At 40.3% G+C, this 14,340-nt stretch overlaps 1 protein-coding gene across 1 annotated transcript in view; it reads left to right on the top strand.

Annotated features, from left to right (window-relative positions):
• The window catches only part of LEKR1 (leucine, glutamate and lysine rich 1), a 635,278-nt gene that overhangs the window by 130,324 nt on the left and 490,614 nt on the right, over window positions 1-14,340 (top strand). Inside the window, exon 3 of the mRNA XM_078665467.1 lies at window positions 2,890-3,104. Within this exon, the coding sequence (XP_078521593.1) occupies window positions 2,890-3,104 (215 nt within the window). The remainder of the gene's footprint in view (window positions 1-2,889; window positions 3,105-14,340) is intronic.

Here is a 14,340-nt window from a genome sequence, read left to right as displayed (position 1 = left end):
AGTGGCTTTGGTACTCTTACCTCAATACTCTTTCTGTTTATCACTTTGTGGGCTTATTGCCTCCAGAATCTACGTTTGTAGCTGTTTAAACATTGCCCAAAGGCCGGAGCACACATGTATGCATCAATCTAGGTATGCTGTCATCCCTGTATTCATGAACCTGTTTGCCAGCTCCTTTCATAAAAAAAGCCGTAGGGGGTATAGTCCCATGCTGGACCAGTAATACCTCTTTTTTGAGAGCTCCATGACCCAATGAGTTCATGAGGAACTTACAAAGAGCCTGTAGAATTGCACTATATCAGGGGTTTCCATCCTTTAGTGTTATAAGAGCTACTTATTTTAAAAGAAATTAATCTAGAGCTATTAATACTATTAGTGCTGTAAAAGTGACCACATCAGAAAAATGTTTGTTAGTTTCTATCATATGCAAGATTACAAGCAGTGAGGGCCTCAGTGCATCAGGCAGGGTTGACGGCAGAAATGTAAAAACGTCTCTGTCACTTTGGAATGTCTTAACAGTTAATGCACAACAGCCATAGTTTAAGCCTCGTGGCACCAAGATACATTGCTAATAATAACAATAAGTCTCACCAATGTCACATCATTTATAACTCAAAATATCTGTTTCAAAAAATATTTTAGAAATTCTATATTTTTTCTTCAAACATCAGTTTATGAGTTCTGACAACACATTTTCGTCTCTAATAAATAGTTTTCAATTTTCGTATAAATGTTTTAATTCAATCAAGCAAAAGCTACTGAGAGAGCTACCAGTAGCTCACGAGCTATAGATCGTGACATGGTTACCAACCTTATGTAGGAGACAGGCAGTCCCAGAGGCTTTTGATAACACCTTGGTGTAACCGTATCATAGACCAGTAAATGAACCTGAGGGACTCTGGAGGTGACAGGTATATTGTTGGAATTGAAGGGGCCCATTTGAGCTAACTGGTGTTGATTGGATAAGTAATAGGGTAACCAGTGAAGGATGTTGCTAGTCAATCCATTGGTGATTTCAGGGTGTGGATGAGGGTAGGATGGTCATAATGATCAAACATGTTTTAGAGGGTGAGTAGTATGAAGAGGCAAGGTTCATCTCCACCTGTAGTCTGGAGGGCATATTATATGTTGTGTATGGTGGCTGTGTCTGTGTTAAAGGGTGATCTGAAGTCAGATTAGTAGTTGTAAGAAAAATGGTTATGGTTGCTGGTGATTTGATTTTGGAGTTGAACATAGCCTGTTTTTTAAATGACCTTCCCAATAAATGGTATGTGGGTAATGGGCCAGTAATTGGTGAGGTCCTGAAGGTGTAGTTTGGTTTTCTTCAGGAGTGGAAGGATCTTGCCTGGATTGATGGCTTTTGCAAATATGCCTTGAATGAGGAATACATTGAAAATGGTACGTTTAGGTGACAGCTTGTTCAGAGTGGGGTGTGATGAAGGACAATGGTAAGACATCATCTTCAAATGAGATGACTTTGAGGGACTTGAGTATATTGGTGAAATTTGTGAGAGCTGGGGCTTTAACTGATGACTTGCAGGATGCTATAAGAAGGGGTGCGGCTAAGAGGAAAAGCAGGTTTGATGTTGTTGATGTGCAGTCAGGTTTGAAAAAGAGGCTGATGACATTGCATTTGTCTGTGTAGAGTAGGAAGGGAGGTTCACGTAAGGTGATGGCACAGTGTTTGATTGTTTTGAAGAATTAGCATCTTGAACTTCTGCCAGAGGTGTAACTGGTTTAAATCACAGAAGTCTAATGCAGGTTGAAGATCCTTTCTTGTTCCTTACAAATAAATAGTGTGTGCAATATAATTGCTTCATTTAGGCACACAATGTACTCAATTCCACATAGATGGAAGTTCCCCACTACTGCCAGCGTAATTCTTAGAATGCTGACTGAGGTAGATATGGTCTGGATAAAGGGGCCATTGAATTTTTAAGGCAGAGCCATTTTTCACAGCAGAGACGCCCAGGTTATCTGTATATACTTGGATTTGATCTTCCATGAATAATTTTCTGAAACAAAGAAAGGACTACCCTGGAGGACTCTATACTAGTTGTCAAGGTTTTTCAGATGACAAGTAAAGAAAAAGGCTACCTCCATATTGTCTGAGCCTGCTTGAAATCCTGTTGTGCAATAGTTAGTGCTTGCTTCAGTGGAGGAGGCACAGCTTCCACCAACACATAGATGCTCTCATTTGCTGGTGTGGGTATTGGGTTTTCAATGGACAGCACCAATCAGAGTAATTTACAAGACATCATGTTTGTATCTGGTTGGAAGCAGGTCCTTGAACTAACCTATAACATTCTGTGATTTAGTGTCATTTTCCAGTAACTAGCATTACTGTTGAGTATGGGAGACTGGGGCAATGGGCCTGTCCTCTGGTGCAACAGCTGTACCAACTTTGACCAGTGCCGCACGGGGATGTAGGGCTGTGGACCACAAAGACTCCCCAACCTTGAGCTTCACAGTCAGGCATCCAAGGAGGAGTCTGAGGATATGGACAGCTTGGAGGCAAAATCTGCAGTCATGCTAAACAGGGAGGGTTTTGAGGGCCCGGCCGTTTGCATTACCTCTCCCATAAAAGGAATTATTTTCCATCTATAAAAAACACAGCTTTTTGAGAATATTTTGTGTAGTCACCTGAACATACAATTTGTTTAAAGGGTGAAATGAAAGTATTATGTACTTTCATTACTAATATTTCATTGTTATTGTATGCTGTTGTTTTTACTCTATTTTATTTATGTACAGTTCCATGTGGGCGATCTAGGTGGCAAGATTAATCCTATGTAAATATTTAAAATAAAGCAAATGAAAACTGCTCCAAAATGTATTAGTATATTGTATTTTGTCATTTATCAGTTTTACTTTTCTTCTTTTTTCTAGATGGCTAGGGATGAAACAGTCTGTAAATATTGTGGGGTTAGTTATTTGATTCTTCACGAGTACAAATTAATGGAAGAAAAAGTAAAAGCAATAGAAAAGGAAATGCAGTTTTACAGAGGAAGTGTAGAACGCGAAAAAATACTTCAAGCTGAACTTCATTCTCTAAGTCTGCAGTTTGAACAGAGCAAGACTGACAATGCTTTCCAAAGTGAAAGGTAGGAACTCAACATACTTTGTAACTATCATGCTTTTTTTTGGGCCGTGTAACATAGAGGTTGACAAGTTAATGCTATGGATGTATGACATTACAACGCATGCTTTTACCACGCATGCCTTTACAACGCAGTTTTTCCAACGTATGCTGTTACAACGCATAGCGCTTAGGGGTCCTGGATAGTGAATAGTTTAATTTACTATTCCAACTCCAGTCCCCGTGGATAGTAGGGAAGGTGTTGGATAGTAAATTAAATCTATTCCCTATCCTAGAGCGCCCCCCAGCGCAATGCGTTGTAATGACATGCATTGTAATAGTTGCGTCGTAAAGGCACTGCGTGGTAAAAGTTGCTTTGTTAAGGATGTTTCCCTAATGCTATACCTCTTATAATACATGTAAATTGCAAAGATGAACATCATCTAAAACATCATCATCATCTAAAACATCATCTAAAAGTTAGAAACTCAGGCACACTGCCTGAGTTTCTAACTTTTAGATGACAACTTTATTGACTGGTATTGTTTCGAATTTACGAAACCTTGTTTGTCATAATAAAAAACATGGGCGAAGCATATTGAAAGGCCCTTAAACTGAACTAAACTGTCAAAACAAATTGACTGTGAATTGACAAACTATGATGTGTGTATATATATATCTATATCTATATCTATATCTATATCTATATATATATATATATTACCTACTGGCGGTCGCCAGTAGGTATATATAGTTAGGATTTTTTCTCTATGGGATTTTTGAAAATTCTATGTCTAATAACTTTGGCGTTTGTGGACGGAATTGGCTGAAATTTACAGGAAAATGGCACATTTTGTTTCTGAGCAGCCCCTGAAAATTGGGGGGGGGGGTTCGTCCAGGGGGGGTCGAGAAAAAAGGGGGGTCCCAAAACGTGTTTTTAACATTGAGTTTTCCATAGGGCGGTTGGCCTCACTTTTAGCCCGAATGGCTGAATGGATTTGCACGAAACTTGGCAAAATTGTAGGGACTGGTAGCCCGATGTGCCTTTTGTAGGTCTCAATATATGTGCTCCAGTGGATTTTGAGAAATTAACGTTTAAAAAAAGATATATATCTGTAACAGCGGACCGGGCAGCGCTCCGGTTCGCGTACTTTTCGCGCAACGGAGCTTTGTGAAGCGAAGCTGATTGGTTCTCCGGCGTCTGTAAACATTCCAAACAGTCCGTAGCGGCCGCCATCTTGTCTCTCGGTAGGATCGAGAGACAAGAGGAGGCCAAAGCGAAGGGGCAAATGACCATAAGGGGGCATAGTAGATCCTCCCTGACCTCTTAGGTTTGATGTACCATTTTGCCAAGTTTGGTGTAATTCCGTTCAGCCATTCAGGCTGTAGACGTATCTAAATGTCAATAATCGAACGGCTGAATGGATTTGCACGAAACTTGGCAAAATATTAGGGACTGGTAGCCCGATGTGCCTTTGCTAGGTCTCAATATATGTGCTCCAGTGGATTTTGAGAAATTAACGTTCAAAAAAAGATATATATCTGTAACAGCGCTCCGCTTCGCGTACTTTTCGCGTTACGGAGCTTTGCGAAGCTGATTGGTTCTCCGGCGTCTGTCAACATTACAAACAGTCCGTAGCGGCCGCCATCTTGTCTCTCGGTAGGATCGAGAGACAAGAGGAGGCCAAAGCGAAGGGGCAAATGACCATAAGGGGGCATAGTAGATCCTTCCTGACCTCTTAGGTTTGATGTACCATTTTGCCAAGTTTGGTGTAATTCCGTTCAGCCATTCAGGCTGTAGACGTATGTAAATGTCCTATGGAAAATTGCATGGGGAAAACACATTTGAAAGTGTTGAAATTTAGAACCAATTAAAATGTTACTTTGGTTTTGTATTTGTGTGTGATGAAAGTTAATTGGTTATGTATATATCTCAAATGAGAGGAAACCACAGCCATTTTGTGATACTACTGTCTGAGGTACATTTGTGAGGAATTTTTAGTGGTGAATTTCTGGTGTTTGATTTACACAGTACTAACACTTCTCCTACTTTTAAAAAGGTGAGTTGTTAATTTGTAAGGGGAACTATGTTGTACACTTGAAGATAATTTGAAAAATGTTTTCTGTTATTTATTTGCAGTCCTTCTGTTATACTAAATACTTGATAAAGTTAGTTTTATATTATGTATTACTAAAAACGATAAATGAAAGTGATTATTTTTTTCTGCAATTTACAGCAAGCAATTTCAAAATAAAATGGCTCACAATGAAGAGACCGTGGCAATTTCTTTTGCATTGTCCACTACATTGATTGAAATTGAGAGCACCAATAATGAAATATTGTCACAAGGAGGAGATGACTTGTATGATTTCATTAGATTGGTTGAAATTGACAGCACCAATAATGAAATATTGTCACAAGGAGGAGATGACTTGAATGATTCCACTACATTGATTGAAATTGAGAGCACCAATAATGAAATATTGTCACGAGGAGATGACTTGAATGATTCCACTACATTGATTGAAATTGACAGCACCAATAATGAAATATTGTCACAAGGAGGAGATGACTTGAATGATTTTTTTGATCAATCTGTTGATGGCGAATTTATCGAATGTTTGGAGACCATAGAGTTACAAGAATCATCATTGCAGACTTTTAATGAGGAGATTCCAGATGAGATGATTGAAGAGGAAATTGCTGATGAGGACATGTTACTAGTTCTTTCAAATTTAGAAAATTCTGAAGAATAAATTTATATTTAGAAATCAAAAATTGTTTGAGACATTATTCATTTTTATTTTTAATTTATGAGGTTGTAGCGAAGTGATTGTAGTATAAAATGAGACTTATAGTATAGAGTGCAACATTTTTATGTTACATGGTAAGTTTACTCATATTTACTTCCCTTCTCCCACTATATTATCTCCAATGTGTATTTGACATCTCTTCTTCATCTCCGGCCTCCTTTCTCTCACTGTGTGTCTCTGATGCATCTTATCGCTGCTATTTTGTGTAATTACAGAAGAGAGTAAAATAAAATAGTTTGGAACGTGAAAAGGGGGCAAAGTAGAGTACCCCTCACCCCCTAGGCCTTCTCAGGCGGTCCCAAAAGGATCAGTTTCTGCTTTCCTGAGAGATTATGGTATGAGTTCCATATACCACAATAATTTGCATTACAACATGCAAGATATATATCTCCTATTACCAACTTTTGGAGATATTCGCGCTAAGCGCGAATATCTCCAAAAAGTAACACCTGCCCTGAGCAGTTCTTAGCCATGTTATCCAATGGGAGGTGGATAACATGGCTAAGAGCATTAGCTCGGTAATGCATGAATATCGCTGACTTTTTAGCGATATTCATGCATTGCGGCCGTTTTTTATCGCATTTGCGATAAACCTTGATAATAGCAAGGTTTATCTTCGATAATTTCTGACGATGCTTAGCGGTAAAAAATTCGTTGGTAAGCATCGTTAGCGATAAATATCGCTTAACTTTGGTAATATGCACCAACGTCTGTTAACGTTCGATTCGAAGGAAATGAGGAAGTGTTGAAAAACATTGTTTGCGCCATCTTGCCTTTTTTGAAATGCCACACTTTTGTCGTGCACGGCAGCCATTTTAGATGCCTTGACCAGACCCACTCTCTGCACGCTGTCGATTCGTAGCATGGCTCCCCACCCTCGCAAGCATCTTCCCCAGGCACTGGTCACCCCCGCTCTCTGTCTTATGCATGGGCAATAAACCTCCCCCCATCTGCGCTGCTCTTCCCTGAGAATCACACTCTGTGCCCGCCCGACACCTCCCTTTCGCCCTATTCACTACCGCACCCTCTGACACTCCTCTTCCTCTGTGTCCGATTGTCCAGGCTATCAGCTAGCCCTGCAGATGTAGTTTATGGCTCCAGCTGTAAAGAATCACCCCTCTTCAAAGGAGTTATAGTAGATCAAGGCCCACACCCGATGAGATCCGTCACACCACACGTGTTCCTACTATCTGAAAACCATCCTGTATTGTGATTGGGGAGGGGACCGAGCCTGAAGCGGAAGATTCTAGGAATGACTCTTTGTACATCAAATTTTTTACAATTATGTGTCACATTAAAAATATATAGCACTCCAACAAAGTAGTAGGAATATAAAACTTTAATAACATATAAATATATACAACAAAACAAAAACAGTAAAAACATTTAAACAACGAAGAGACCGTGGCAATTTCTTTTGAATTCCTGATGAGGACATGTTACTAGTTCTTTCAAATTATGAAAATTCAGAAGATGTTGCCTGGGGGTGGGTCGTCAGTAGCAGTCTGTTGTGCGAATAGTTCCAAGGCAGCAGAACGCGCTGAAATCTAGATGGCACGAAAGTGATGTCTAGTAAGTTGCCGCCCAGCAAATAACGGCGTGGGGCGCCGCGGGGGTGAGTGAGTCCAGTAGGCACCACAGCTATTCTTACCGGCATTGCAGAATTACTGCTGGGGACAATGCCTGTGCTGTAGCAGGGTCACAGCAGAAACAAAAAGGATTCTGTTGAAGATGTTGTTGGTTTTCAATTTGAAAACAGTTCTGGTGTCAACTGCTATGGTAATGTAGTGGTTAATGTTTTGTTTTCTCTAGAAAATGTAAAAGAGGGGGAGGCAGTCCAAAGTTCCGTTAAAAGGGCAAAGGAAAGGATCGGTGGTTTGAACTACCACTTCAAAAGGGGAGGGGGTGCAACAATTTTTCCTACCGGGTCACACTGTGCTTTCACCGGAACTGAGGTCTGCAGGATTCTAGTAATTCAAAGTGAGGCTGGCGCCAGCATGGGAGCGCCGACGTCCCGCGGATACAGTTTCGTCACTCCACGGGCGATCATGGCAGTCATTCCCCATCGGGGGTCGGAGACTCCCGCGGCTCCTGTAGAATCTTCAAGGTCGTGGAGGACTACGGTGGTGGAGTCAACCAGTGACCGGGCCATTTCTTCATGCTGGGCCCGCTCTTGCCAGGTCGATCGCCATTTTGAGAGTTCGGCAGCTACCGGCGATCGCGGGGTCACATGAGCGGACGGGCTCCACCCTGCCGGGCGAGACGTTGCAGCATCGCCACAGTGGACGAACCCTTTTCGGGGCGCCTGGAGCGCTGAGGGTGCAGCTGGGAAGCCTTCACCTGAGGAGGCGGGAGAGGCCTGTTCGCACCGTCTCTCCCTCCCAGTGCACCCCACGGCGCCCCGCTTGACATTTGTTATGGCCGGTGGCGATGAGGACGGGGGGGGGGTCGGAGGCATGTGCAAGACATCCCCCCCAGTGTTGTCAAAGCCATTTTTGAAGAAAGAAGTGGTGCCTGGCGTGTTGCCGCTGCTATTACGAAGGAGAAAAGAAAAAATGTCCCGTCCGTCTTTGGGCCGGGCTTCCGGTGGATGTCGGCCGGACGCCCCTGGCTCTGGCCCCATGAACGGGTTCCTTGGTTTATCGGCTGCAGCCGGATCCCGTCGGCCTCGGCCCCCCGACCGTTGGTGGCCGGACCGGAAGAGCATGTGGCGGGACTACCTGAAACTCTCAAGGGCCACCGCGGCCGGACTGGGAGAGAGAGGGGAGGGTCGAGGAGACATTCCCCCCCCTGCAACTCTTCAGCGTTGTAAAGGCAATCCCCTGGCCGGGTCCCGCTGGCCTCGGCCTCTCCTCCGGCTACACCCTACGTTAGGATCTCCTGGCCGAGGCGTGGCAGCAGGACCCGCCTTATATGGGCTGCTCCCGGCTGGGCGTAGCCGCAACCCTGCCCCACCTTGGAAGTTTCCAGAGTGGGGGCGGATGTTCTACTGACTTGCATTTTCCCTAGTCTATCGATTTTTTTGGCGTGGCAGGCGGTGGGACAGCGAGGGGTGATTTGGTTTCTCTTACTGTTTTTCTGGTCTCTCACCACTGGCATATTTCTAACGTTTTCTTGTTTCTAGGACATTAATAGGTTTTATCATTACGTTATGTTATCGTTTCTTTGTTCGTTGTTTAATAAAAGTTCATGTTCATCAGTGGCCTACTGATTTTCGTTTTCCTATTCTTTTCTTTCCAGGTTGTTTCATGCTAAAGTTTCTGTTAACAGGATACAGTGATCACTTCGTTATTATTGCATATGTCCTTTTCACTAGGGGTGCTCTCTGGTCGGGCCAGATGACGTATCTCTAGTAAATGGTCCGGGTGAAACAGGTGCATCAATCAGTGGGGAGTAGATAGGCATGACAGATTACAACGGGGGAGAAAGGTCCGCATTACGTACCCTTTCACTATTTGCAAAGATTTTCCTACGTATATTTGCAAACAGGGAATACCTCCAAAAAGAACCAATTCCCAAACAGTCAATGTTTGGGGAAACAATCAATCAATGAGGAACGAAATAGGCACGACGTGTTAAAGGTTTGCATTACCTACCCTTCACTATCTGCAAAGGGAGAGAGAATATTCCTATTCTTCCTCGTTTGCAGGCAGAGAAGATTCTTAAGAGAACCAACTTCGAACAATTCAATGGTCGATTCAAACAATCAACAAGGGGTACTGTGAACACAAATGAACGCCGCTTCTGTACATACACATTGGTATTATCAACAGGTTGTTCCTAATGTTTCTATTTTAGGGAGGTCAAAAAGAGATCCCATTAGTGGCCTACTGATTTTGCTCGATTCCTTTTGTTTTTTTTACACGATTTTTCGCTATCTGCAAAGACTAAACAGAGTATTGCGACTCTGTGCTTGTTTGTAAATAGAGAATGAACCAAAGAGAACAATCAATCAAATGGAGAGAGAAGCAGGCACGACGGATTACAACGGGGGCAAAGGCCTGCGTTAACTACCCTTCACTATCTGCAAAGAGAGAGTACTCCTAATAGAAATGAGGGGTGGGGGGCAGCATTCAAAGCAGATCAGTGTGCATAAACACGAAAATGTTTTTACTTACCACGTACTTGACATTCGACAGCTTATGATATTTGCTATTAAAAAACCATTGAAATTCACTGAAAAAACCATAGGTTATAGACCATATATAGTTAGGAATTAGCATTTACAAAACCTTGAAAATTCACTGAAAAAACCATAGGTTATAGACCATATATAGTTAGGAATTAGCATTTAAAAAACCTTATTTTACTCACACAAAACCATTGAAATTCCATATATAGTTAGTTGCACTAACTATATATCGCGCACCCGCAATCCACTGCTGATCATGTCACATATTACATCATTCATGACATGGTCAGTGACATCACTGATGACATCACTGATGACATCTCAAATGACATCACTGATGACGTCTCATTTGACATCATTCTTGTGCTAATACGATAAACCTCTTCAGACTCTAATATAACCTTAGATACACTCAGTGTATACAGACACTCACAGACTGTCACTCATCCATGGAGTTACTCAGACACCTAGTCAGTCATGCAAAGAATCAATCACACCTCCATTTTCTCAACTATACAGTTATACACACCTTACTTATTCAAACATATACTAAAACATATTTACTCTCTTATACAATCCTGGATACAAGTTCACAATGATGCATACAGCCACTCACACATTCACTGGCTCCTATGCACAGTTATTTATATATGTCAACTCTCACATGTACTGTATTTTACATATGTACTTACTTTGACATGTAGCACTGAGATATCCATTCACTCACCAATACACTCATGCACACAGTCAACCGCCCATATAGCTGTTTCCACATGCACTTTTGAACCCATACATCTAGTGAATCAACTGCTCACACATATATGCAGAGTCATACACCTCCCAGCCACCCACACACACACTCAGTCTCCCATACAAATGCTTGGGCAACCAATCAATAACCCATATAGTTACTCATATAGCTACTGATCAACACATGCAGCAGTTTACAGAACAACAGACATAATGATGCACAAATTAAGACAGTTTAGTCACTAACCCATGCATTCAGTGAGACACATTTAATCACTCACTCATACAGTCAGTCACGCACCTACTAAATCCTTCATCCAGACACTTCTACATCTACTCATTCTTCAATATGTAAAACATATTTAAACTTTACAGAAACACACAGTCACTGGATGATGTCATCAGTGATGTCATCAGTGATGTCATTTGAGATGTCATCAGTGATGTCATCAGTGATGTCATTTGAGATGTCATCAGTGATGTCATCAGTGATGTCATCAGTGATGTCATTTGAGATGTCATCAGTGATGTCATCAGTGATGTCACTGACCATGTCAAGAATGATGTAATATGTGACATGATCAGCAGTGGATTGCGGGTGCGCGATATATAGTTAGTGCAACTAACTATATATGGAATTTCAATGGTTTTGTGTGAGTAAAATAAGGTTTTGTAAATGCTAATTCCTAACTATATATGGTCTATAACCTATGGTTTTTTCAGTGAATATATATATATATATATATATATATATATATATATATATATATATATATATATATATGTATATATATATGTATATATATATATGTATATTACCTACTGGCGATAGCCAGTAGGTATATATAGTTAGGATTGTTTTCCATAGGGAAATCGCAACATTCTATTGGGAATAACTTTGGCGCCGGTTGAGGAATCTTCCTTAAATTTTCCTTAACTTTGCCCCGCGGCGCTCCGGTCCTTCCCTGAAAGTTTGGGGGGGATTCGTCAAGCGGGGGCCGAGATAAAAGGGGGGGTCCCAAAACGTGTTTTCCCCATGTTAATTTCCATAGGGCGGTTGGACTCACTTTTAGGCCGAACGGCTGAATGGTTTCCCACCAAACTTGGCAAAATTGTAGGGACTGGTAGCCCGATGTGCCTTTGCTATGTCTCAAGATATGTGCTCCAGTGGTTTTTACGAAAATTTACTTTGAAAAAATATATATTGGGCTACATTGGGCTATATATATGTTAGAGCCCAAATGTAGCCCAATATAGCCCAATGTGGCCCAATGTAGCCCAAAGATGGCCACCAGAGACCAAAAAAAACAAATGTAGCCCAAATATCAGCCAGATGTAGCCCAACTATAGCCCAATGACAGAATGTCCCAGAGTGTTCTAAAGAACAACTAGCGCGCTAACAGTCTTACTTATGACAAAAGTATGGCACACCTGAAGTCATCTTGATTGGAATAAAGTGTTAACACTTAAAACATTTAATTTGCAAAGGAAGAAAATGAGGGGGTTCATTTTGCCATAGAAATTATGATTAGTGCTGAAGAAAGAAAAATTAGGGCACATTTTGAGTGACTTCTCAAATCCTCTTATATTTCATTACAAAAATTCTGATATGCATTCTCCCAAGATGGCCACCAGAGACAAAAGAGCCTGTGCTTATCTGTTAGCAAAGCAGGCATTTGAGATTTAAAAAACGTTTTAATATATAAAAACGTTATCCGCTAATAGAATTAGCAGTTAAAAAACCTTGCAAATTCAATGAAAAAACCATAGGTTTCAGGCCTTACATAGTTAGGAATTAGCATTTTGAAAAACCTCGCGAATTCACTGAAAAAACCATAGGTTTGAGGCCTTATATAGTTGGGAATTAGCATTTAAAAAAACCTTGCAAATTCACTGAAAAAACCATAGGTTTCAGGCCTTATATAGTTAGGAATTAGCATTTAAAAAACCTTTGAAATTCACTGAAAAAACCATAGGTTTCAGGCCTTATATAGTTAGGAATTAGCATTTAAAAAACCTTGCAAATTCACTGAAAAAAACATAGGTTTCAGGCCTTATATAGTTAGGAATTAGAATTTAAAAAACCTTTGAAATTCACTGAAAAAACTATAGGTTTCAGGAGTTATATAGTTAGGATTAGCTTTTAAAAAACCTTTGAAATTCACTCAAAAAACTATAAGTTTTAGTGGTGTTATAGTTAGCTGGACATTTTACTCATACAAAACCATTGAAATTGCTCCTATATAGTTAGTTGTACTAACTATATTTCGCGCACCCGCAATCCACTGCTGATGATGTCACATGTTAGATCGTTCATGACTTGGTCAGTGACATCACTGATGACATCTCAAATGACATCACTGATGACATCATCCACGTGACAATCCATACACCTTTTCATACACTATTACAATTTTTCATCACTCTTTGTAAAATACAGAGTATCATATTTAAATCCATTGTCACAGCAATACAAGTATCTAAAAATCCACTCAGTGATTCATAGATGTATACACACATCTAATCACTTACCTATGGATTCACTCATACATGCTGTCAATGAACAATAGAACACTATCAAAAATACTTATACATCTATATCGACATTAAACAACAGCACGCATCCTATTCACATTTGAAGTCATCCTACTCACTTATGCAAACAATGGATCATACTTACATATTTACTTAGCAAAACACTTATACAAACACCACTTCTTCTATTCATTTAGATAGTAAGTCATACTTAGTGAATTATAAAATCATTATTACAAGTATACAGTTATCCATACAGTCACTCACACAATCATTGTGTCTTATGTATACTTATTTATATACAACAACTGACACATACACTGCCTTTTATTTTTCTAGTTTGTTGGACCTGTACCATTGAGAAATATATTTGCTCATCACCACACCCATAAAGATATTCACTCACCCAAACAACTGTTAGAACATGTAGTTTTAACTTCATATATCTACTGAATCAACTATTCACACATCTTTGGACAGTCACACACCCCCCACGAACCACACACACTTTCACACTCCCATACAAATACTCAGTTAACTAATCAATAACTAATATAGACTTTCACATAGCTAGTAACCAATTGTAGAATCAGTTTACACAACAACTGACAAAGTGATACAGATATTCACACAGTTTAGTCACTATCCACTATAGTTAGTGAGACATTATAAATTGGTCAAGTAAACAGTCAATTACACTGCTACTAAATCCTCCATCCAAATATTTATTTATATATATCCACTTATTCTTCAATGCAAATTGCTATATATATAATGCATATTTAAATAACGAAGGAAACCACATTCACTGGATGATGTCATCAGTGATGTCATCAGTGATGTCATTTGTGATGTCATCAGTGATGTCACTGACCATGTCATGAATGATCTAATATGTGACATCATCAGCAGTGGATTGCGGGTGCGCAAAATATAGTTAGTACAACTAACTATATAGGAGCAATTTCAATGGTTTTGTATGAGTAAAATGTCCAGCTAACTATAACACCACTAAAACTTATAGTTTTTT

Source organism: Lissotriton helveticus, chromosome 11 (genome assembly GCF_964261635.1).
Source record: "Lissotriton helveticus chromosome 11, aLisHel1.1, whole genome shotgun sequence".
NCBI classification, from domain to species: domain Eukaryota; kingdom Metazoa; phylum Chordata; class Amphibia; order Caudata; family Salamandridae; genus Lissotriton; species Lissotriton helveticus.
Note: the sequence above shows the minus strand (reverse complement) of the source record. Positions and strands in the feature narration are given on the sequence as shown.